We start from the raw sequence: 25,407 nt of genomic DNA on the forward strand, positions 1-25,407 counted from the left end.
ACTCAACAGTTTGCCGGTAGGGCTATGAATATCCCTTAATCTAACAAGAGAGAACATAGGTTATCATTTAAAGGTACACTCCGTGAACACAGTAATGAAAGTCCCAAGCTCAGAACAGCTTCAGTCCTGATCTAGATCTGCGCTTTTTCCATAGGTAATCAAAGCAAATCTTAACCTTTTCAAAAGAGATCACTTTCTTGCAAAAGCAGGAGGCAATTTAAAGTGTCTTCTGTAGCTAACAGAAGCAGCTTTTCAAATTCCTCTCTGCTCAATCTCCAGAAAGTTCTACTGAGATGAAAATCTCAGTCTCAAAACCAGTTACCATTCAAAAAAGTTGCCAAACCACAGAGCTACTGATCAGGTATGCAATTCAGACTGAGATACAGGGAACTTTTCTAGACTTATTCTGATTTCAGCCTTGGCCTAGTTTATTTTCTTAATAGCATTGTATTTCATTTTGTACAGATGCACAGCTTAGTAAAAAGCTTATCTTCTATGACTGAAAGCAGGAAGTAATTTTATAGCTAATACACCTCTAGTACCTACAAGTGCAAAAGCTTCTGCCAACACAGAAACAAACCAAAAAGATGTTAGAAGTAGCATGAGGAGATGCATGAATACCTGATTTTAAACAAGAATGTTGAGATTCTCTAAATGGTTTCAAAGTACTCTGGATAGGAAAGAAAAATGGCAAAGATCTGCAATCAGGAGAAAAGACGCCCTGCTGAAGATGAAGCATGTTACTGAAGCATGTTCAGAGTCTGCTAGAGAACCAGATATATATCGCCTAAAATGATGAGGAGTTTTGCAAAGTCAGAATGAGAATTCAGACCAGAGAAAGCTAATCCCAACGAAAGTGTGGTGATAGCCTTAGAACCAATTACAGAATTTACACTTCCCTGGCTCAGAAACACACTCCAAACCCTTGCAGATGTAACGTTTATTATGCTTGACATAACTATGAGATCAAATAACAAACCCACGTTACAGGCTAAAACTAGCATTAGTTGCCAGTTGAAACACTTTTGCTTGCCAGCAGCCCCATGTCCAAGGGCACAAAGAAATATGCTGTATTTCTCCCAGAATAACAGCTCCCACAACTCCAAAACTCACCCAAGCAAATTGCTCCTTGATCTCTCCAATTAAAGAACCAGATATTCATGTGTTCACATACAATCTGTCCCTGAGCCCTTACCTCATTTTTTAAGCTATCAAATCAATTACCTGATACAAACAACTGGAACTGATCTGCCTCCAAGCAAGTGAAGTGTTAGACAACACTGACACCAAGTGACAGAATTCAGAAAAATATCAAAAAAAACAACCCACACAGAAATGTTAGTGCACTTCATCAATATGATCTGGAAGACACAAAGCCTATTTTTCCCCCAAGAAAGCAAAAATTAAGACATAATATGAGAGCTGACAATTTCACAGATATCACACAAGTTACAGAAAGTATGTCCAAGATTAAATACATGTTAACAATTTGACTTAACCTTGATATCACCAGCATGAGTGAAAGACTGTATACACTGTTTTGTGCAATCTAGCCTTGTAAATTCATTTCTAAAAAAATAATTGATGGTTTGCATGTACAGTTAGCCTTTGATTTCATTGACTTTTGTGGATTTAAGTTCATTTCCCAAGTCAAAAAAAAAAAAAAAATCCAAACAGTACTTTTACGCCATTTAATAAAAACACTTTATGTTAATGCAAAGTTTAATAGTCAGCAGAGCCTCACCTACCTGCCATACCTACCTTGCTCTACAACAAAGAAATCTTCAGAAATCAAGTACCACGCACTCCAACACCTTACGCATTAAAGAGAATTGCCACCCTTCCTACTGACTTTCACAATCACATTACGTTAAGTATTAAACCCTACTGACAGAACAATAACCCTACCAGATGCTTCTTCTCCCACCTACCATGCTTTTGCCCAGTGCTTTATGTCTCCCAACCCAGCTTCCATGTTCTTACCTGTTGACGTTTGAATGCCAAGTAATCAAGATTTTCCAGATCCTTCCGAAACTTCTGGTAGGTTTTCTGTAGATCAGACTTACTGGACACATTTCTTAGCATTTCAAAGGTTCTTTGAAACTGTGATAGTAAAGAAAAAAATATCACTCACACAGTTGTTGGTTTGTTTTTTGTTAGTGTTTTTTTTGTGTGTGTGTAAGGATTATATTCTAAATACTGTCATCTTCAAGTGTACCATCTTATAGACACAAGCACAGTTCTACAACTTTGAAATCAATTCCATTATCCAAAGTATAGTGCACATATCCCGTTTAAGTAAATTAAATCCTCTAACTGACTTCACAGGTAAGACTTACATAAGACAAAACACTAGCAATCTGCCTGATCTCTAAAGATCAGTTCTTTATCAATCTACCGGATACTTCCCCTCTCACCCCCCAGCTAACAAAAAGCATATGCAGCTTCATGAAGGCCATGAACTCCTCATTTGAACAAGCGTAACAGTGGATCCTGTTTTTCAGGGTACTATCAAGTTAACTTACTTACCATACTCTGCAAGGCTCAAGACTTACCTGAGGCAAAGTGCTCAGATACTACAGGAAAGCTGTGACAAGATCAGTCATACTTTGAAATCTCACTTTTAAATGTAACACTTCTTTCACACACACTATTACTAAAAACAGAACTGGTACTTATCAAAGAGATGAACAATACCAACCCAGCTGTAGGGAACTGCAACAGAAAGGATAAGATTTGTGCGAAAGAAGAACCGGAGATATCAGCACAGAGACAGTCCTAAGGAACACAGTAAGGGAAGTGCTTGCAGAATGGCCCATAAATTAGTAGGTCACCAGGATCCCACTGCATCTACCACCTAGGAGCAACTGCACTGCCATCCAGAACTAAAGACAAAGACTAGAAAGGACTTTCAGACAGGATGGGGACGCTGATATCTGCTAGGTCTAAAAAGGTATGGAAGGACAACCCAGATATGCACATGGGCACCAACCTAAGAACAACCCAGGAGATTTGAGAAGGACCTGACAACCGGTGCCTCTCAGCCTCTGATCTTCACAACAGATCCTGGTCCTAACACCTGAACACAAGCATCATGTGGTCTGACTGCTGGATGGACTTTCTGGACACAACACACATTCTGGCACTTGGCAACAGAGATGGTCACAGCAAGTGTAAAACCTGTTTGTTTCTAGTTTTAATTTCAATCAAATCAAAAATCCATCCTTTAGGGTCTGATCAGGATGTTTGTTACATCATTGATATAAAGCTACAGAAGTATTTTGTACACAACTCCCTGAGCTTATAAAGTAGTAGTAAGATATACATACTCTTCCCTATTCAGGCATGTCTAACAAAAAAGAAGTAAAACATCAATTTTATAAGTCTTCTTCTTCTAGGAGATATACTTCAGATTACTTTTTAAAAAAAGCTTTCCCACATACCACTTGTTTATAATATAGTTCTTGAGTCCTCGGTGAAAACCGTATTTAACAGCTGCTATATGAGGAGAAAAGCACTATGAAGACTTCACTTGAGTAACATACACACAGATAAGCAAATTTTAAAAGAAGGCAGAAAGAAAATATGAATTGGTGTATCGATTAAAAAACCCTAAACAGCAAACATCTTCAACCACATTCCTTCTGTTAAGGTAAAGAAAACATGAGCAGGCTGAAATCTCAGTCCCTATCTGATCCTAGCCTTGATATATTTAAGTGATTTCTCAAGCACTCCAGGGGTTAATACGTGATGCTTCAGAAAGACAAAGGTGTATTATACCTCTTCTACTGGTTACGAAACGATGCACAGGGAAGGAAGTTGCCCTCCCATGGCTCTGTTAGTATTCCAGGTCCAAGACCTAGAACAGCAGACTGAAGTCATTCACGCCTGCAGTTACAGAAATGGAATTCTATCTTTTTGACAAGGTCAGATATCTGATTTTGCTACAGCTTCCTTGCTGCTTCAGGAAATCACTGCTCTGGCTGTTGCTGTTTCACTGTCTGTAAATATTCTTCTTTTCCACACAAGCATGTAACAGCTGTAAAGCCACAAGTAGTTTAGAAATATTCTGTTATCTCAGCAATTAGCACCAGCAGTTAGTCTAGAAACACATCTTTACACTGATCATCAGGAAAAACTACATGCTTTCTACATCTGTCCAATATACTACCTTAGCTTACTACAGTTGCAAAGCCTGTATGTGCATTACCTACTGTAAGTTGGATTGTGGTACTACTGTCTGGGAAACGAGGCAGATGACCCAAAGAAATGAACTGTCCAGGAAACGAGGCAGATGACCCAAAGAAATGAACTGTTTTCCAGTCATTTCTGGCAAACTAAGCACTGCTGTAACAACTACAGCACACTTCTGTGTACCTTGTCTAACACTACAGTCATTGAATTGGAAAAAGGAACCACAGGAGCAGAAAAAAAGAGAATCTCCACCCATCTTCAGTCCCTCTTTAAAAGCTGACAGCAGCTTTGGCAGCTAGTGCTGACCCGGATGTAGACTTCTCCACGGCATTACTTGTTCTGTGCGCATTTAAGGAAACCTCAGGTGTGGACACTGCTCAACAGCCACTAAGTAGGCCCACTTTGGGGATGAACAGCTGCAGATTTCAGCTGGCAATCTGCAACTGACAGACACATCCTGGAATCCCCAGGCAAGTCACCACTTCTGGTTTTCCACATGCTGCGGGCCTGTATTTCAGTCTTAATGCTCTCAAAACTAAGAAGCAAGTCAAAGCAGTATTTATTTCGATTTGTCATTTACTTTACTACACCTTATTCAGCACCACTCAAGGTTAACTTGAGACTTTCCAGTTGCAGTTCAAATGTTTACTGCCAAAAAATAAAATAACGCTTTCTTATTCAAAATATACTGCACTGAATTCTCGAACAACACAGCTGAGAAAACATAAATGCTAAGATAAACTCTACAACTCTTAATTCTTTTCTGTTCAACTTCATCATCTCTCACATTTTCCTCCTCAGATTTTCCCTTTGCTCCAGAGATGCTCTGAAATCCTTGAACTTGTAAAGCTTGCTTTCACCAATTCACACTCCAGCAGGGTGTCCTGTAAGGTGGAAGCAATTTAATTACATCATCTGCAAGCAAGACTGGAGTAAAGTTTAAACAATTAAATAAAAACTGCTCCTTGATGAGTCTAGTAAACTGCTCATAATGTATCTGTCCCAGTCCACCATATTCGCTCAGCTCAAACCCATGACATACTTTTCCAGAAACTACCTCAAAGCTCCTGAACCCTGTTATGGGGTTGAGCAATACTGCGTCACAAATGATTCCCAAACTCACTAGCTACTACAAAGCAGTCTTTTTTCTCATCAACACATTAGACAAGTAGTAGAGCAGTAGAATCATCATCCTCTTAAGGATGTACTTAATCCCATAGTTCCAATTCTTCCTTTGGCAGGAACTCTGCTAGCAAGCTCACTCGATTCCTCATGTCCTGAAGCAGCCTGAATATTAATAATGCGTTTGGCTATGTGGAAAGAGATACAAGAACCAGCAAGCAAGGATGAATAAATACAAACCAAGCATGTAATTTTAGGGATAATATACTTGAATAACAGAAAAAAGATGTGTGATGGCCAGCCTCAAGAAACTAACCAATTAGAGTAAGTCTGTCTTAACATGCGAGGAAAAGTTTAACTCAAAAGTAAATTCAAAAAACATGCCAACAACTTTAAGACAACATCCATATTCCCTTTTCACTGACATCAAAAGAAAACTAAAAAAAAAACTGCCTTGGACATACAAAAGTTACCAGAATATCCTTTAAATCTTAACCATATCTGGATTTTCCTCTATCAGTCTGAACTACTATTTGTAGGTGAAGGGCAAGAAAACCCACGGCAAGACTTTTGTCTAGAGGTGAAAAGTAGTATTAGAATTTTCTTCCTCTTTCTCACTGATAACCGAATGTAAACAACCCTAAGGGGAACAGTCCACACAAGCTCTTTTTTTGTTGTTACTTTTTCAAAGTACTTTGACCATAGTTTCTGGAAGCTGAGAAGCAGCGTTCCTTTACTACTATTTTGCTCTCTGTGGCATTACTGGTTAATTGTCTTAATATCAGCACAAACATATTATATATTACTTTAAATCTTTTCAAAATACAGGAAGTGATCCTACAAGAACGATCTATGGATTAAGTTGATGAATATTATGACATTGCTTTCAAAATAAAAAAGTCAACAATTGTAAAATTAGTGCCAAGTACCCTGGAACTAAATAAAAAATACCACAAAGCGGATACCACACCAGCCACTATGACCCCAGTAGTACTCTCAGGTGCTGAATGAAGGTTGAATAGTTACCTGACCAGAAACGAACACACAATGGAAGCCCTAAATTAAGCAAGGCAACTTCTACAGTCCCATTTTAGGGATCCTGAAGCACAAAAATCCCATCTACAACTCAGAGAGCGATGAGAATCCAGAAAGAGGACGGACTGGAATTGTTATTATTATGGCCTCCTAAGTACGATGACCCTGATAAGCATGTTGAGAACTCCACAGTCTCCTCACAGAAGATGATCGTGGTTCCAACTAATTAACAAGGGCTACTATAAACATCAGGACTAAATTTCCTTCAGTCTGACAGGTTATTTAATGTAATGTCAAAAAGAGATGTGAGCTCTGACTAAAGGTTTTCCTGCTGTCAAGCTATATACAAGGGCTACCTGAGAACCCAGTGGTGATTTTATTAGCACCTGTTGCAGGCTTTTTATCTGCAGCAGAAGTTTTTCCTTCACTATCCACCCTCCTATTTTCACAAGCCCTGGAATCTCTGATCTGCTTTATGTGATGAAAATCAGGCAATGGGTTCAAAGAAAAGAGGCTGAAGCGTACACAAAGTATCTGCATAATGCTTCAGCAGGAAATTATACTAAAATTTTGATATTTAAAGTCTTTATTCAAATTGATTTCTTCAATTCAATAAACTTTACACTCTTTGAATGTTGTAGCTTAGCTCTGCACTTTTCTGTAAAAGGTTAATTTAATTGTTTAGTATTGCTACCTCGTTTAGCTGTTGCAAGCAAACAGATTTATAACAAGAGTACTTATGGAATGAGTAATGGTATTAAAAGCACTTGATACCTGATTTTTAAGATCTAGTATAATTAATACATCTTGATAGTGTTTCTTTGCAACAGCACTTAGCATCCTTGTATCCCTTCTGGTATCCCAAGGAAAGTTTGAGCACTAGACAAGTTTGAGCTTGTTTGGCTCAGTCTGAGGTTTTGGTTCAAGTCACTAAGTTGGATCTGAAGCATCCTGGTTTAGGACTTGACATAAGCCAGATCCTTGAAAAGCAAACAGATACCTTAGGTGGACAAAATTCACTCAAAGTTTAACAGGATTCCCTTGATACAGCTGGGAATCTCAATCTGCACCATGAAAATTAACAGCCTGTCAACTAAACAAGAGGCCAGGTCACAAAAACATATCATAAATATGCAATGCAAAGTACTTCATTTGCTTACAACTGGACTTGTGGGAGGAAACATTAAGTATGAAGTACAAAGTCTTATTTCTGGTAATAACCACATAATGCCCACAAACAAAGAGGTGTGGGAGGCAGCAGGTAATACTTCAATTTGCCAGTGATGCTATTTGACAAACCACATACCTGCAGTGTCACCTGCATGGGCATCCAGCTAAGACAGGAAGCTGACATGGCCTGCTGCGCTTCCTTGACTCCACAGAATCACCTACGTTGGAAAAGACCTCCAAGATCACCAAGTCCAACCTCTGACCTAACGCTAACAGTCCCCCACTAAACCATATCCCTAAGCTCTACATCTAAACGTCTTTTAAAGACTTCCAGGGATGGTGACTCCACCACTTCCCTGGGCAGCCTATTCCAATGTCTAACAACCCTTTCAGTAAAGAAGTTCTTCCTAACATTCAACCTAAAACTCCCCTGGCACAACTTAAGCCCATTCCCCCTCGTCCTGTCACCAGGCACGTGGGAGAACAGACCAACCCCCACCTCGCTACAGCCTCCCTTGAGGTACCTATAGAGAGCGATAAGGTCGCCCCTGAGCCTCCTCTTCTCCAGGCTGAACAAGCCCAGCTCCCTCAGCCACTCCTCGTAGGACTTGTTCTCCAGGCCCCTCACCACCTTCGTTGCCCTTCTCTGCACCCACTCAAGCACCTCCATGTCCTTCTTGTAGCGAGGGGCCCAAAACTGAACACAGTACTCGAGGTGCGGCCTCACCAGAGCCGAGTACAGGGGGACAATCACTTCCCATTGCTCTCAATATGGGCCTCGCTCACCTTTAGGGCCAGTGCTGCAAAAGCCAGTTCATTATTTGATATAAAAAGGAGGAATGACTCACAGAAGTTAAACAGAGTTTGCCGTTCAAAATTTCAATCTTCTGTATTGCAGGGCAGCAAAATAGCACTGAACTGTTTTGTTCATCTGTTAAATCTCTTTTAATATTGATGAATTAAGGAAGAAAAGCAAATTTAGTTTCCATTCTGACACAAGGAAGCAGTTCATTAAAAAAGCCTTCCTGTTTCAATATATACTGCTACTTTAGAAGACTAAATAACACTAAATAGACTATTTTATATCACCAGGAGATATGGCTGGAAAAATAGTCAAAAACCTCTCTAAAATTCCAATTACTAAATGCAGACATTTATGAAAGATAGTTCTCAATATTTTGCTGTAATGGAATGGGCAAGGTGCCTATGTGTGGATGTTTATGGAGAGTGTCACACCGCCTCCTTCATTCAGGAAATGTCATAATTTTGCTCTCATTTTAGGAGGGTCTGAAGACATGCATTTTGATGATAAAGCAGATACTGTTTGCTTTGCATGCGCTTCCTTTTATCTGCCTCCAGGGAAGTTATAAAATAAATTTCTCTGGATCAGAATGATCTGTGCATGCTTGAGATACAAATAATTGTTGATCAGACAAGCTATTCTGCATTAAATTGACTTCATTACTTTACTACCAATAAATAATTTGCCAAGAGAAACTGAACTTCCAAGTTCTTTTTCACTAATCCAGAATTTGCCCTCCAAGATTAACACTCAAAGAAGGAAATTTCACAGTGTCACTCCTGTATTACTCTCTTATAAAGCACTGCACTTCAATGAAAGTGTTGCCGTAGCAGCAGAACAATTATAACTACTCAGAAGAAAATTCAGAAATGCTCTTTTTTCATGATCAGCTCAAAGACAGGCTACCACAATGGAGTCCTAGGTCCCTGACTAGAGCATGCAGACGGCTACATAGTCCAAATAAATAAATAAAAGCAGCCAGCTACTAATATCCCACCTTGCAACCTTCTCAAAATACTTTTCAAACCTCATCATCACCAGACATAACACTGATTTCTCACACTTGGTTGTACTTGTGGGAACTGCATGCATTCCACATTGACCCATTGTACAAATAACATCTGCATCATAGTTATCCCTAAGCTTTATTCTTAAGCTTTCTTCATGGGGAAATAACCGCGCAGCTTTACAGTGATTTTGATGAAAAAACAATAAATAGCATCTTCCATAACATTTATGTTAAAACAATCCAGAGAAGTTCTACCTTACTTAGAGCAAGCCCTATCCATTCAAAGTAAGCCCTGTTTTTTTCAATTCCCCTCCCCTTATACCTGGGTTGCAGCAACAGTCTGTATAAAGCTTATGCAAGCTCATGCAAGTTATGGAAGTCAAGCCAAACACCTTAACCAGAAGAATGGGTTGCCTCTCTTCTTTTATGCCACCATAATGTTTCTCACAACATCTTTAATGCTGATGGATACCCTGCAGGGAAGGGAGGAACAGGCAGTACCATACCCCCAGTGCCCAAGTTCCCAAGTTGCTTCTCATCTGTAGCCCTTCTTTTCCTGGTAATAGTTTTAAATAACTATAAGCAAACATTTTACAAAGATTGCACTGTCTGAGGTGTTTGTGAGAAGTATGAAGACTTAAACAGTTCATCTACAAGCACGACAAGACAAGGAAAGAGGTAAACAAAACATGCTGGCTCAGCCTGAAGTGAAATAGATAAGAGAAAGACGGACTGCCAATGCACTTTGAATGAAACAGTCAGAACTTGTTACTGTCTTGCTGTTCTCCCTTGATCAATAAATTCAAGCAGTTCCATTAGTCTCTTAATTCACTTAATTAGATATTGAGCATCACTAACCGTAATGAATGGGGCTGGTAATGCAGCTCTGAATTCAAGAGTGAGATCTGTGAAATTGCCCTTTGTCTGACTACACTTTGCACAACTCAGTTTTGATTAGACTTCCAACTCCAACCTAAGTAAGGGAAATCCCATGTGGACAACTATTTAAACAGGCAAAACTTGTTTAAAGAAACCGACTATTCTCATCACTGTGATGCACTTCATTTTCTCAGTCCAGTTTAATTAAAATAAGCATTTGTACTGCACCATCATACTCTTATTAGGCTGCAAATTCCACAAATGGCTATAAACGTGCTATGCTCAAATACAATCGTTCACTGAAGCTTTGTGCTGACTCTGACATGCTTTATTTTATATCCTCTTTGCTGGGTGGAGATTTCAGAGAATTAAACCAAAATTATTACTACTTTATTAATGAAATTTCATAAAAGATTCTCATGTACACAATGGTATGGTGTTGGACATTTTTTCATTTGGAGTGAAATTCTTGACAGGGTTATCAAATTCTTCCAACTAAGCTGACTAAGTTTATACTTTAAAGGCAGCATTTCGATATTTTTGTGACTAAAATTAGGTTTTTCATCATTACATTCTGCTTAACAGTAAGATTTTATTACATAAAATTAAAAAATGGTCCCAAGTCTGAACAATGTGTTTGAGAGACATGGACACACTGGAAAGAGTCCAACATAGGGCCACAAAGATGACTACAGGACTGGAGCACCTCTCCTACAAGAGAAGACTGTGAGAGATGGGACTTCAGCCAAGAAATGAAAAGGCTCCGGGGGGATCTCTTCAATGTCTGTAATACCTGAAGAAAGGGTGCAGTGAGGACAGTCAGGTTCTTTTCAGTGGTGCCCAGTGCCAGGACAAGAGGCAATGGGCACACAAGAGGTTCCTTCTAAACACCAGAAGCACTTCTGTGCTGGGGAGGTGACTGAGCACTGGCACAGGCTGCCCAGAGTGGTTGTGGAGGTTCCCTTGTTGGAGATAGTCAAAAGCCACCTCGACATGGCCCTGATGAACCTGCTGTGGGTGGCCCTGCTTGAGCATGGGTTGGCCCAGACGGACCCAGAGATCCCTGCCAGCCCCAACCATTCTGTGAGTCTGCACAGATAGCACAATAGTTTTAAAAGCTACCAACTGGAAGTAGCTGAGGTTCATCTTTTTTCTTAGGCACATTTAGAATGGCAGATGTGACAGGTAACACTAGAAGAGCCTTTATCTAACAGCTAGTCACATTGTCATTGTTTCCTTGCTATTCTTGTTCTAAGATTACAGAGGAAATTGAAGTTTGAAAACCCAGACTGTACTGTCAGTAAAAGTAAGCAAGTTTTTAAATGTTTTGAATGACAGTGCTGCAATTAACCAGATTTACTGAATGAGCAAGACTAAAAACTTTCAGCACTTTGATAAATGGGTTTAAAAAATAACATACATAAATAATGCCCTATTAAATATTTCACATTGAATGAGATTTAATTAATATTCTACAGAGATCTTTCGTAATGCTGGATTACCTTCTTTCATTTTATATATACAAACAAAAAAAATCCCTGGTTAGAGTTTTCATTTCATTATTATAATTCAATTATTTTTTATTTTCCCCATTTTTTAAGTTAATTTTGGCTCAGTCCTTTAAACATCTTGATTTTATGACAATTACAGAGCTCAGAGACAGGGAAATAAAAAAGCAATTAAAATTCTAATCTCTTCTCAAAGGATTAATAACAGCTGTAACATTCTTGTCTTTGTGAAGAGAAGGATAAAATGGTCTGAGCATTAAGCATTAAAACCTTATACGAAATTCAAAGGGAAACTGCTAATGACTTTTTTTTTTTTAAAGAAAGCTGATATTCAAGTCATATGAACCTGTAGACACTGAGAACATCAGACTTGATACAGCAAATACGAAGTATTTTCTGTGCTATGGCCACTGAATATAATGCCTTTTTACTGGAGCAAGCCTATACTGAAGAAAAAAAGGAATTCCTAAGGGAGTTCTGACTGACAATTATCGAAGTTAAGAACTCCAAAAAGAGCAAAATTAAGAATCATTAAGTACTTCAGTTTTATTTAAATCTGGCTCAGTTGGTTGGCATTTAAAAGCTCTTACCATTTGAAGGCGGTTCGGTAGCATACATTGAAGTTACCTCTAAGTCTTCCAAATCTTCTAAATCTAATCTAAACCTACTTGTAAATCTTCTAAGTCCGTTTCCTAATTAGATGTCAACATAAAAAGAAACCATTACAACTAATACCACTGTTGGTATGTTCAACAGCCAGAGCAGAGACCAAATAAGCACAGAAATGTACCATCTTCCCAGGACTAGGGTGAGTCCTTTTACACAGGCATTTTGGAGTGTTATGCCACACTAATTTATTATGATAAGACTTAGGTGAGGAATTTAGTTCTTACTCCTATTAAAAGAACTAAATTAAAGTATAGAAGAGAAAGATAACTTAATTGTAATCCTTACAGTGTTGGAGTTTCTCTGAATGATTCTTTGCATTCTTTTGATTTCCAATTATAGTTGGTTCTCATTTTCAAACGAAAATCAAGAAGTGAATTATAGGGTTGTTTAGAAATACTGAAACTCCAGGAAAGAAGACAGCTCAATTTTAGTTCTCTTATATAAAACATACTCAAAGCATTTTAGAAGGGTGCATCTAGCATAATGAAAACACATACATAAAAATGGAATGGCAACCAATGAAAAATATCATTTAATTTTTTTTTTTTCCACAAGCAGTACCAAAGACACGGCACCGTCTTATAGCTGGAGAATTTCACATGTATATAACAACATAAACTTTTCTGCAAGACAGTACTCATTTAGCCTGTGCTGCACTTCTAGCAATTGTCCAAGCTGGATGTTTCAAATGAAGCACTGAAATCCACGAAACATTGCTTTATTATGAAATACTGTAGAATGAAGCAACACTTCTTCCTATCTTGATTGGGAGATAAATTTTGATCCCCCATCCTCAAACAACTACAATTAAGTCACTGCATCCTCTTGTGGCAATGAGGTACTGTTCAAAGCAGTGGTACTGACTAACAGCCTCCATTCTGAAGCATTATGAAAACAATCGAACTTTGATTTTTTTAAGCAGTCTATCACTCATTACTGAAGATGCTAGAAAAAAAAAAAAAAAAGGAGCAGGAGTAGAATATTTCCTTGCTCTTCCCAGACAATACACACACCAGACAGAGTGCAATAAGCAGCCAGAGAAGAAACTGAGTAGCATTTTGGGAGTCAGAGGCACAATCTGGTAATGTTGAAGTCACAAGGAAAACTATGGTTGACACTAAAGGAACTCACATTTAAGTAGACAGGAAAGTATTCTGATGTTGAATTGTGAACAGAGTTGTGGTTATTTTGCCTAATTAAGTAATGGTAACAAACATGGGTTAGTTTTATAAGGGAAAAGAAGAATGGGACTAACATTTGTGTACAGAGTGCCAGGAAAATAAAAGATGACCCAGTTAGTTAAGTCAACTTCTACTCACCACAGTCAGATGTTCCAGTAAGTATGCCACATCAACCATATCTGCCAGAATAAGAAGCCGTGTGACAGCTGTAAGAAGAGATCGTGCTGCTTGGACAACAGCCTGCCTCTTAGGAAGATAGCAGGGATCACTGGTAAATGCCTCTGCTGATACCTTCAAGGCTTGACCTGCAAAATGAAGACAAATTTACTTAGATTATATTGAAAAACTCTGGAAAAAATAGTTAAAACTCAGTAAGTTATATGGCAACTCACAACTATTAACAAAAAATCTGGTATATTTTTCTTGCCTTCATGCCTTGGAGTGAAGGTCAATTACTGTAGATCAGCAGAATATGCTTCATTCTGAATGATGTTGCCTTTCTGTTCTTCTGAATCATTTAATTCTGAAATAACTCCTTTGGAAATCACTATGAATCTTAACTGTACACAACAAGGCCAGGGGCTCTGTGTTAAACTGCTCTAGTCCCTGCTTTTTATACCATTACATACTTTGCTCTCCTTACTGTTAAATAATTCTGGGTCACAGACGAGAGTCAAATACTACCTTTCTCATTATAAATAAAAGTTAACAGAATGAAAATCTTATATACCCAAACATCTGACACCAACATAAAATATATTAAATCTAAGCAATGAGGCTAGCAACTATGCCAAGTAGATAATAACATACAGCTCTACAACATGAAGTTTCCCAAACCAGATTTAAATGCACATTGTGTTCCTGTCAGTATTCAGTCTTCGAAGAAAATAAAACCCCACACAAACCATTCAAAGGTCTTGGGATAGCACATAAACATCCAAATTCTCCCCCTCCTGTCTTCTTCATTAAATCAAACATTTAATTCAATTCCATGTATGTCCAAAATTAAATAATTGCTAGTAAGTAGCAAGAAAAATATTGATCTTAAATTAACTCTATGCACACCACAAACCTTATCTTCTATTGTCCCAATAGCCACGCCTTTCATTAAGCTTTGAAAAATCGAGACCAGACCACCTTCTCATCCTTGACATCCAGCTCTTACTGAATACTCCAGTGACTGCACAGCATGCCAAATGAAGCGAGAAGCCACAACGCAGCACAAACAGGTGAATATTTAATACATACCCTCCTACTCAGACATATTTGTGTCAACTGCCTTAGGCAGCTCCCAACTTAGTTGGTTTGTTTCTACGGATCCAGCTCCTCGCCACAACACTTCAAATGCATTGAGAAGAAAACCCAAACACATTTTGGATGTTGTTGTCATGAGTGTGCCAACGGTCTCAAATTTGGGAAATGTGGTTCTCAGCACTGCAACAGGTTTATTTGTTTTCCTGCTTCTCTTTTTTTTCCCCCGTTTGTAAGTATCTCAATGTTCTTTGTGTGCTGAAGAAGTCCCTAAGCTACTACTTTGTTTCAGGAAGAAAAGGGTAAGAGTTGGAACTGAAACATCTAAAACATCCTTTATGTTTAAAATAGTAGTCCTGTTTGCAAGACACGCAAATTTACCTGCTTTTTTTTTTTACTATTAATTTGTAAGAAAAGGTATCCTAGAGAGCACTACCACACAACATTTTAGCCCCACAGGACTCATAAAGCACATGGCTTCAGGCCACGCTTACAACTCGTTTCACATCCATTTCAACTATTTTCTTCTTTTTGCACTACACAGGCATGAGTCAAGAGTTAGACTACATGGACATTTGCAATACGGAATTACTCCAGCCAAGGTTGAAATTGAGTGGTGTCAGTCACATGGAACTTTATTCTTTATTCAGGTTGGATCTAATTCACCACTGACAAATGAGTGAGCAAAATCAGAAGGATCTGAAACACAAACCCCTAGAACAAGCTGGACATAAGCTGGGACAACCAGATGAACAAGTATAAGATGCTGAAGGGACCACGATCCCAAAATACAGTTCCGATGCAGTCTAGGAAGAGAGGAACTATGAATATACAAGCAGCAGGAAATGACAGCTCCAACACCAAGACGTTAGAAATTTCTTAAAATGCTGTAGACAGCATGACAGTTCAATGCAATTTAATCCATTTTATTGTAAATCCCATCAAGCAGATTTCTTCCCTAATTATATTTGTCACAAACAATGAAACACCAGTGACAGAGTGCTAATTTAGTAGCATAAATAGGGAAGCAAAAAGATGAAGTATTCATAGGATTTCAGCTATTTCAGACATTCAAGGGAAAAGAAATTGAGAAGACTGAAGTCAGGATACATCTTAACTACGTAATTAATGGAAATCAGATACCTCCAAGGCACAGCATAACACACACAGATAGATGATTCCTAAAGTAAACAGTGTTACTACCATAAGCTGATCAGCTACTGACTGCTGCTGTCAAATGTTATTTGTGCATATGCATACCAAAAATGAAAAAAATAAGTCTATGCTCAGGCACAGGGAAAGGTGAAAATACTGCTCAGCCGCAAGTTTCGTTTGTTTTGTTTTTTTAGTACACCCATGCACTTTCTCTAGCACCAAAAAAAAAAAAAAAAAATTACTTGAAAATACCTTTACAAATAAGTGAGCCTGCCAGCAAACTGCTGACTAAGGTACACCTAAGGTACACACATCTGCTGGGCTGCTAGTCAAGGGCAGGCTGTCTGTACAGAGACTTGCAGTAATGCCACTTCCTGCAGTTGGTGAGCACCCCTTGGAGATAGTGCTCCAGATGATGCTCAGGCAACAGCTAAATGCTCTTCCTTGTTTTAGACAAAACCATCAAAATAATGCTTTATTGTTTTACTTCTTTGAATTTATTTTCTTTCTTCTATTTAACCCTAAACATCACATCCTTCTATTTTTACATCTAGCTTTCTCCTTTGGTGTGTAGCACTGTGAAATCCACATGGAATGCAGTGAATCAGACATCATTCTTGTGTCCTCCCACAAGGAGATATTGCTGCCAAGAAAGTCCTGTCACCCACTCCCATGAAGCACGCCCTTAAGGCTGGTGGATTTACAGTCCCCAATAAACACAGCTGTCAAACGGAGCCCATGAACTAAAGGAAGAAGGGAAGCAGGTACTGGAGCCAGTAAAAGGAGAGGATTTCAAATCTGATATTCCCTGGGATAGGAAAACACATTAAGCATCAAAACATGTTCTTCCATGCTCAGTTTTCCAACAGGTAGATTCGCAGCAAGTGTGGTTTTCTGTGTTTTTAAAATACTATTGAATGATGTTTTTGTTTATGTAACAGTAATTACCATGTGTTTGGGGACCATAAAAATACGAACTTCTTCCAGCTACATCTAAAACAGGGATCAGTCTTCTGGCTATTAAACTCAGATGAATAAATACCTGTATGACTGCTGCTGTCTGCATATCTTGTAGCAGCAGGTCTTTCAGTAGTGATTCCTCTCTAAGTACTTCAAAAGCCATTTGTCATTAGGAGTTCTAGTCTCAAACGAGAAAAATCAGTGGCTTATACTAACAACTGAAAACTTACAAACCTTGATTTACACTAGCATTCTGCTTATGCCTGCAGAAACCAGAGAAGGCTAGGAATCAGCATCACATCAGAACACGAAACTCACACCTTCTAAAAAGAAAAGATGAAAAAATATTCCTGGGCCATATGATCACCTGTTCTGCTCCCCCAGATATCATCTTTATCTGCTACAGTCAGGCAGCTGAAACTAGCACCAACAGTGTCAAAGCCAAGCAGATGGATACCTCCTGCATATTCTAAATATTCAATACCATGATAAATCACCTTGTCGCAATGTCTTACAGTAGACATTACAGGACATTTTTCTCCTGCCAGAGGCTCTTACCCCACTGTATTCTGTTGTATTGCAACTATTTTACTGCTGTATATTAGGAAGTTCTACTTCCACATTTCATACTGCTCTTCCTAATGTGTAATCAAAGCTACCACACGCACCCCCCACATGCCTTACACCAACCTCTTCATTTCCCTTTTCATACTCGGGGACATCCGAGCCCAGTGACGGAGCTGGCAGAAGCTTTTCTGCTAGGGTACACTGAACAAGTGTACACCACAGATGATTTTGAAGCCACTTTTCTAAATTCTGCCTCCAAGAATCAAAGTCCCCAAGATGCAAGGCATACATGTACCTCTTAATGTAGGATGAAAAAGCAAAACCCATTAACTTTTTTTTTTTGGGGGGGGGGGGGGGCGGGAGGGGTAAGAATACAGTATAACAGAAGTCAGCGTTATCCCCTTTCTTTGGTAAATACCCTTACAGTGCCCTCCCCATTTTTTCTCTTTTTTTTTTTTTTTTCCTTAATCTGTGAATGGTAGTTTATTCTCTGCCAATGTGATGCTTCCCTTTTTGCTGTCAAAGGAAACTAAATATGGACATTTGAAAAGTGTGTCCCATCCCCGCTACACACCATTTCCTCCTGGAAGGTAACTGAAAGCTCAAAATACAAGTCTAACAAGTAACATGCTTTCAATCCACTATGTGTGATGTAAGGCTTATCTAGGAACACACTTGAGACACGATAACAGCTAAACCCATGTAACACTGACACTGCAATAGATGGAAACAACAGAGGCAACAACTGTTGTGTCTCTGACCATATATAGTCAGTAAGCAATGGCAATAAATACCAAACATTTCAGTTACGCCTGTACAACTGCTTGAAAAATATAATAGAATCGCACCTTAATGTAAATGCAAGTATGACACTGGAATTTAACATAAATTCCTAAGACAGTGTTTCTCCGTATAAATTGCATCACTGTTTTGTCTTAAAATTGATTAAGCTTAAGAATTGGGACACTGATTAAAGCCTGATGTTTAATGTCAGAAGTGTTCATGTCTGAACTTACAGGTGTCAATTATTTTACAATTAATTTACAACATAGTATGAGTCAGAAGGCAATTGTCTGAAATGCAGTAAACATGAAATCCAATGGCAAGTTTTTTTTTCTGAATATTTATAGTTGGTATTAATACATTATTTTAGAATAAAAATATGGACATGAGTGCTCTGTAACAAAGCTGCACCAAACCAGATCACCAGGAAATCCTGGCAGTTACCAGACTACTGGACTCCTGTGTGATGCAGACTATCAACAGCCTACACAGGCCTGCCTTGTGACTTGTTTAATGAATCACCGAATCACCTAGGTTGGAAGAGACCTCCAAGATCACCAAGTCCAACCTCTGACCTAACACTAACAAGTCCCCCACTAAACCATATCCCTGAGCTCTACATCTAAACGTCTTTTCAAGACCTTCAGGGGTGGTGACTCCACCACTTCCCTGGGCAGCCCATCCCAATGCCTGACAACCCTTTCGGTAAAGAAGTTCTTCCTAATATCCAAACTAAACCTCCCCTGCTGCAACTTTAGCCCATTCCCCCCCAAAAGAAGCACTCACACAACCCCTGAGAATCGGCAAGAGCTGTTTATTGCTGGGACATCTTGCAGACAAGCCTGCGGGATGTCCGTGGTGTTTGGTGGCTCCAAGCTAATGCTTGCGATGGAGCCTGAGCAACGAGTAGAGGGCTCGCTGGGCACTCCTGCGATGCTGTTGGTGCTCTTGGATGGCAGAGCACAAAGACATGCGGCAGTAGTCCCAGGCCTGTCCTGGCAAAGGTGGATCCACTTCCATCCGTTCCTCCACATCTGGTCCAGCTCCATGGGCTCCACGGTTTTGGGCAGAAGGCTAAGCCAGTCCTTGCTCGGGACTGCCCAAACGGGATGCCTTCCGTCCGGGATGTTTTCTGGCCAGGGTGCTGAACCCTGGGGTTGTCTAGTCCCATGCCTTGGTCCCATGCCACTGTCGGCTTCATTTTCATGCACAGGTCCAACGCTGCCATCTGGTTTATGGCCATTACTGGGTCCTGCACTGTGCTCCGGAGTGTGGGCATGCCTCTGTTCCCCGCTGCTGTCTGCCTGATGCTCCCACCTCTGCATTAAGGTGATCACCTTCGAGACTATCACTCCTCTGTAAAACTTTCCAGAGGTTAACAGAAACAAACTAGACTTATTCAGGGAATATGCCTACCATCCATCATAGCAAAACTTGCTTTCAGATGTCACTAACAAAAGTCAACTGAATTTGAGACCAAAATCTCATATACTGACACTGTTAGTCAAGACTATAGTCAGTGAAGCCATAACCACACCCCTGTTTCTAAAGACATTAGATGAGCCACTAGTACATCAGATGTATTAAATACATCTTCCATTTCTTTTCTCTGCTTGTCGTGGTTTAACCCGGCTGGCAGCTAAACACCACGCAGCCGTTCGCTCACCCTCCCCCCTCCCTCTCTGGGACGGGGGAGAGAAATGGAAAGTGAAGCCCGTGAGTTGAGATAAAGACAGTTTAATAAGACAGGAAAATAATAATAATAATAATAATGATGATGATACAATGGTGATAATACGAAAGTAATAATAGTATGTACAAACAAGTGATGCACAATGCAATTGCTCACCACCCGCTGACCGATGCCCAGCCTAACCCCGAGCAGTCCGGCCCCCTCCCCCCGGCTAGCCACCCCTATATATTGTTTAGCATGACGTCAGATGGTATGGAATACCCCTTTGGCTAGTTTGGGTCACCTGTCCTGGGTCTGTCCCCTCCCAGCTCTTACTGCACCCCCCAGCCTGCCCGTTGGCAGGACAGAGCAAAGGCTGAGATGTCCTTGGCTTAGTATAAGCACTGCTCTGCAACAATTAAAGCATCGGGGTGTTATCAGCACTCTTCTCATTCTAAGCCAAAACACAGCATTCCACCAGCTACTAGGAAGAAAATTAATTCTGTGCTAACTGAAACCAGGACACTGCTCTTCAGTTTCATCCTGTTAATTTGCCCTTTTACTCCCCAAAATATTATTATGAACAGGATTTTTATCAGCAGCTTGAAAAAAAGTTTATCACACCTCTAAAAGCAACTCTATTAAGGAGCTCCAAAAGTAGTAAAGCAGCATTTTTGCACTGGCCATAGATGTTCCAAAGTTGTAAGGGTATAATTCTAATGTCGCAGTCTCCCATTTAACAAGCTCAGTGAGTAAGATAAAAATGTCAGAAGATGAAAGATTTTATTATTCTTTCCAGTTGTTTGTCTACACAGCTCTAGGTCTGATAGTTTGGTTCACATCTGAGTGAAATTACATAGATTGTTTCAAAATTATAGTATGTAGTAAAAATAAGCTGCAGCCAACATGCAAAAAATTGTATCTGATTTTAAAGTATATGAGTATCTGCCAGTCATCACGGAAAAATATACCCAGAGAAAAATAATGGCATGAATGGCAGGTGACTGCATGCACAGTTTATCAGAATTTGTGACCCAGGTCCTTTCAAAGAGCTTGAAGTAACAGGAGACATTTAACAGCAGCAGAATGCTACTTCAGCAACAGGCAAAGTTACATGTGATGTTACATACCACAAATTTAAAGTAACGCGCAGCTACAAAGCACTAAAAATACCTGCAAAAATCAACAAACTGCTATTTATTGTATGATTGTTCACCATCTTAAAATTAACTTAAACAGTTCAGCAAATCTTTGGAGGAAGATGGGGCTGCAAGCAATGCAATTTGTCATTGCATAATGATAGGTAATAACATTGATTTAACTTTCTTTTAAAATGTATGAGGTGTATATAATCTACTTTATGTATTATTTATTTTTGTAGTCATCTCTGGTCTTGGCTGAGAATCAATAAATAAATTGAAAATGTGAAATATTTTTACATTATCTATGTATAAAAATCAATATGAAACTATATATTTTATTCTTGTCTTGTGTTATCGACCTGGAATCGATGGGCTAACATTTTAAGACTATTCCAAAATAAATGATTTTTCAAAAAGCTCAGCTGATCAGTGAGACAGATAACAATGATAACAGCTAGTTATAATGCTTTTTATCTCAAAGTACCTTACCTTAGGGTATCTCAGACACTATACATATATATATCAGACTCTGAAATGCAACCATCTCTGAATTCAGAAGAAGCCAATAGCTAGCAGTGACCAGCCTGAACCACAGCAGAGACTTAGAAATTTTTCCAACTCCACATGGAGGAGGAAGACAAAACAAAAAGAAAACCACCGTCACTAAAAAAGTCCTGAAGTTGCAGCTTTAGTAACGGCAGGATGATACAGAGACCTGATTTAAATGGCCAACACAGTCCTTCAGGCACAACTTGTCATGTAACATAAGAATACATGATACACTGCTTAGTGGAAAGGTGACTCAAGTCCACTTTATAGGGTGACAAAACCAATCCTGATTACTAGCACACTCAATACCATAGCCTGACAGTTTTCTGGTGCAGACCGTAATTCTTTGCTTGTTCATTGCTGCTTATTAGAAAAGACTCATCAGCCACTCTTAATTTGATCCCAGGCAACACTTGGGCACCACTCACTTCTAAAACTCATGGAGTGCTGGTTAAAGGACATCACTGCCAAATGACCAGACACTAAAAGCATTACTTTTCTGTCCCTGTTTTCCTTCAAAACCTTCTCCTGAATCAATTTTCAAGGACAATTTCTGAAGGAAGCTGTTTTAAATGTCTGTCATCCAACTTACAACTATTCAAACCTGAGTTTATTACTCACCCAACTAGGTCTGATTATCCATGAGGAAAGCAAAAATCAACAAAGAAACACAGAGCCTGAAAGAATGTGACTAATGATGTGGGAGCCTGGCTAGAAACAGTGAGATAGGTCATCAGGAAATGGAACATGGCAAGAACTGGCCAAAGATAAGCTGCGCAATCATAAGGAGATAAAACAGAGTAGCTTGAAGAATATAATCATTCTCCTACTTCCTACTGAAGTCTCAAAATGTAACTCCAAACAATCCTATTGCATCTTCCTTAATGAAATCCTTACTACTGCATCCAAGAGGGAATGTCTTTATTAAAAAAAAAAAAAAAAAAAAGTTTCCTTCTGAAAAGGCCATGATCTCTGATTCAGGACAACCATTATTTTTAAGAAAAGCATGGAAGTATGCATCAACTTAAACTTGTGCTTAACAGCAAATCAAATTGACAAGGGGAATCCTACCTTCATTAGAAAAAAATTAAAACTGGCAATACTGCCATTGATATCAGTGCTTTTTCATGATAAGGTCCAATTGGTATGTTTTACCTCGTGACCAGGGGTATTTACAGTTCAGACACTGCACACAAGGACATTCCTCACAGATATCCCAGCTTCATTTTGATATCAAATTTGCTTCGGTAAACTGATTCCTTATGGTGCCAAAGTTATTTATCATAACACTTACTCTCTTTTTGGACATCAGCCAGCGCTGCATGAAGTTCCTCTTTAAAGACAATCGCTTCCTTGGCAATTTTTTCCCCTTTGTCCAACAGATTCCAAGTGGCTTCTTCCACGGAAGCTAACAAGACACGAGCCCTTTTGGAACGTCCCTTTTTCTTACTGGAAGGATTCTGGGGACAGTTCACTAGTGTTGTAACCTATGTTTAAAAGAAAGAAAAAGACAATAGTAGTTTAAGTTTTATAACAAGTAAATTTATATTGTTTTCAAATTTTAAAAATATCACAGTTTAGAATAAACAATAGGATTTCCCCTGCTTCAGACAGGGGCAGGCAAGCCCAGCATGCATACTGAGAATGTGCAAAATTATCAAGTTTGACAGAACACTTAATATGCTTCATCTTTATGTTCTTTCTCTAAGATCAAAGCAAACACAATGGAAATATCATTGTCATATTAGTCCTGCTGTAAACTCCTGACACAACTTATTATAGAAGTTTCCTCATGGTATAAAAATTACTACTGCTATTTAAGGAGGCTTCAGCCAAGCAGGCATCAATTTTGCATCTTCCCACACTTCCCTCTTCAGTCTCAAAATGCTTTCTCTCCTTACAGACAAAGGCTGCAGTGGCCAAAACTCAACACTTTAGAATTCTGAGGAGCTTTCAGCATTAGAATTATACAAAATTTTAACCAGAACACAGATTACTTGTCTAAATTAGAGTGTTGTTTTTTTTTTTTTTTTAACAATGCTCTTTAACATCCATAAAGAAGTTATTTTTATATAGCATCCCACTCCACATTCCTTGCCATCTCAGTCCAACCTCCACACACCAGTAGAATGTTTCTAACAAACTGTTCTCTGAGGCATTGCTTGAGCTGCCAGCAATATGGGCACGCTCCTAGAAGATTTTTAAAGAAAAGTGTTATACAGATATCTCAAGACATGCTTTGTTTTCAGTTCACTAAGCATCCTTCTATTCTGTGCCAGATCATGGACGGCGTCATAAGAAGTACAGAGCTAGTCCTGGAACTCAGTGAACATATTTCATATGTACAAATTGCTTACTTTTATTAAATGGCATTCCAGTCATCCTAAATCAGTCCACTTCTTTGTGCAGTAAGGGAATTGACAACAACATTGTACAAGGAAAGCAAAAGCTGCATAGGAATTTCAGCCCATCCTGTGGTTTGAGCTTGTCTATGGAATAGTGCTACCTTCACACCTCTACGAGGGGAAGATCCAGTGCCCTCGCTCACCTTTAGATCTCCATGCACGCTCGTCCTTTTCATCAATCTGCACTTTCATAAGTAAATGACAAACCTTTCTCTGGGAAGCATTTCTATTAAGCCATCTTTGAAAGAAAAAAGCCTTGACCCTTATTTCATTCATGTAAAAACTGGCGACAGAGAATTAGAACCAGCCACTTAACATCAGCTGCTATGGCATATCCAAAGGAAAAAAGCAACATAAATTATATTTATACTGTGTCGTATTATTAAAAAGGATTTGGGTGTTCTTCCACTCAGCCACATAAGAAAGTAAATGCAAGTATTTATTGCACATAAACCAGCCAGATGGTAGAGAATATATTGTTAATAACAAATATCTTAAAAAAGAACACTACGGCATTATTTCTGGAGCATTTAGCATGGCTTCAGTGATGATAGTCTAAAGAGCCAGTTTATAAACTGACACTTCTAACAAGAATGACAGAAAAGTTTAAAAAGATGCTGCCCCCAAAACATATCAAGTAAAAGATGCCTTTTAAATGCCTTAAGACGCTTCATCTTCAGCATCACTGCCAGGAAAAATCAGAAGCTAAAATATGATTTCCATGGAAAATGGCCCAATGCTATTTGAGAGAGGCAGCTTGTGATCTTGAATGCGAGTTAAAATTTGACAGGTAGCTCTTGGCTGATGGCAATTAATACAAAAAAATTCAGTTCACCAGCACAAAACCCCAATGAGGAATGCAAAAACTTTATGCTGATCTTACACAAAGAACTGAACTATATAGCAGCTAATAAAGCATGTTCTTCTGAGCCACTGTCCACACAGGTTGTACACCAGTAGCAGAATATGCCATCAAAATTACAGCATTGTGAGAAAAAAAGGAAAAGAAAAAAAAAGTGAACCATACCCCATTCATCCCGCTCATGCCCAACTGTATTTCCAACTGTATTCCCAAATGCTAACCATCCTTTGAGTCTTAAGTTTGAAAATAAATAACAGTGCTGCCCATACAAATAAATACTGGTTAATCCCTTTAGCTGCGCCTAAAGTAAACTCACCATACATGGAACTAAAATGAGCCTATCACTTGTGTGAGCAGCCAAACTTTTATCAGTATGGATGACATCAGAATAAATGTCTTTCTACTTGCTTATTTTTCATCAGTAATAGAAGAGATCCTAAACTACGTGTGTTTATATGTAGGCCTGCTAGACATACCTCTCTAACAGCCATA

The 25,407-nt window shown here is 39.0% G+C and overlaps 1 protein-coding gene across 4 annotated transcripts in view; it reads right to left on the minus strand.

The window, feature by feature from the left end:
- The window catches only part of CTNNA3 (catenin alpha 3), a 458,724-nt gene that overhangs the window by 422,940 nt on the left and 10,377 nt on the right, over positions 1-25,407 (minus strand). For all 4 annotated transcript variants that reach the window (XM_032191583.1, XM_032191582.1, XM_032191585.1 and 1 more), the window contains exons 3-5: positions 22,943-23,135; positions 13,708-13,874; positions 1,984-2,103 (exon numbers count right to left, since the gene is read on the minus strand). In XM_032191583.1, the coding sequence (XP_032047474.1) occupies positions 1,984-2,103; positions 13,708-13,874; positions 22,943-23,135 (480 nt within the window). The remainder of the gene's footprint in view (positions 1-1,983; positions 2,104-13,707; positions 13,875-22,942; positions 23,136-25,407) is intronic.

This window comes from Aythya fuligula, chromosome 7 (assembly GCF_009819795.1).
Source record: "Aythya fuligula isolate bAytFul2 chromosome 7, bAytFul2.pri, whole genome shotgun sequence".
Taxonomy (NCBI): domain Eukaryota; kingdom Metazoa; phylum Chordata; class Aves; order Anseriformes; family Anatidae; genus Aythya; species Aythya fuligula.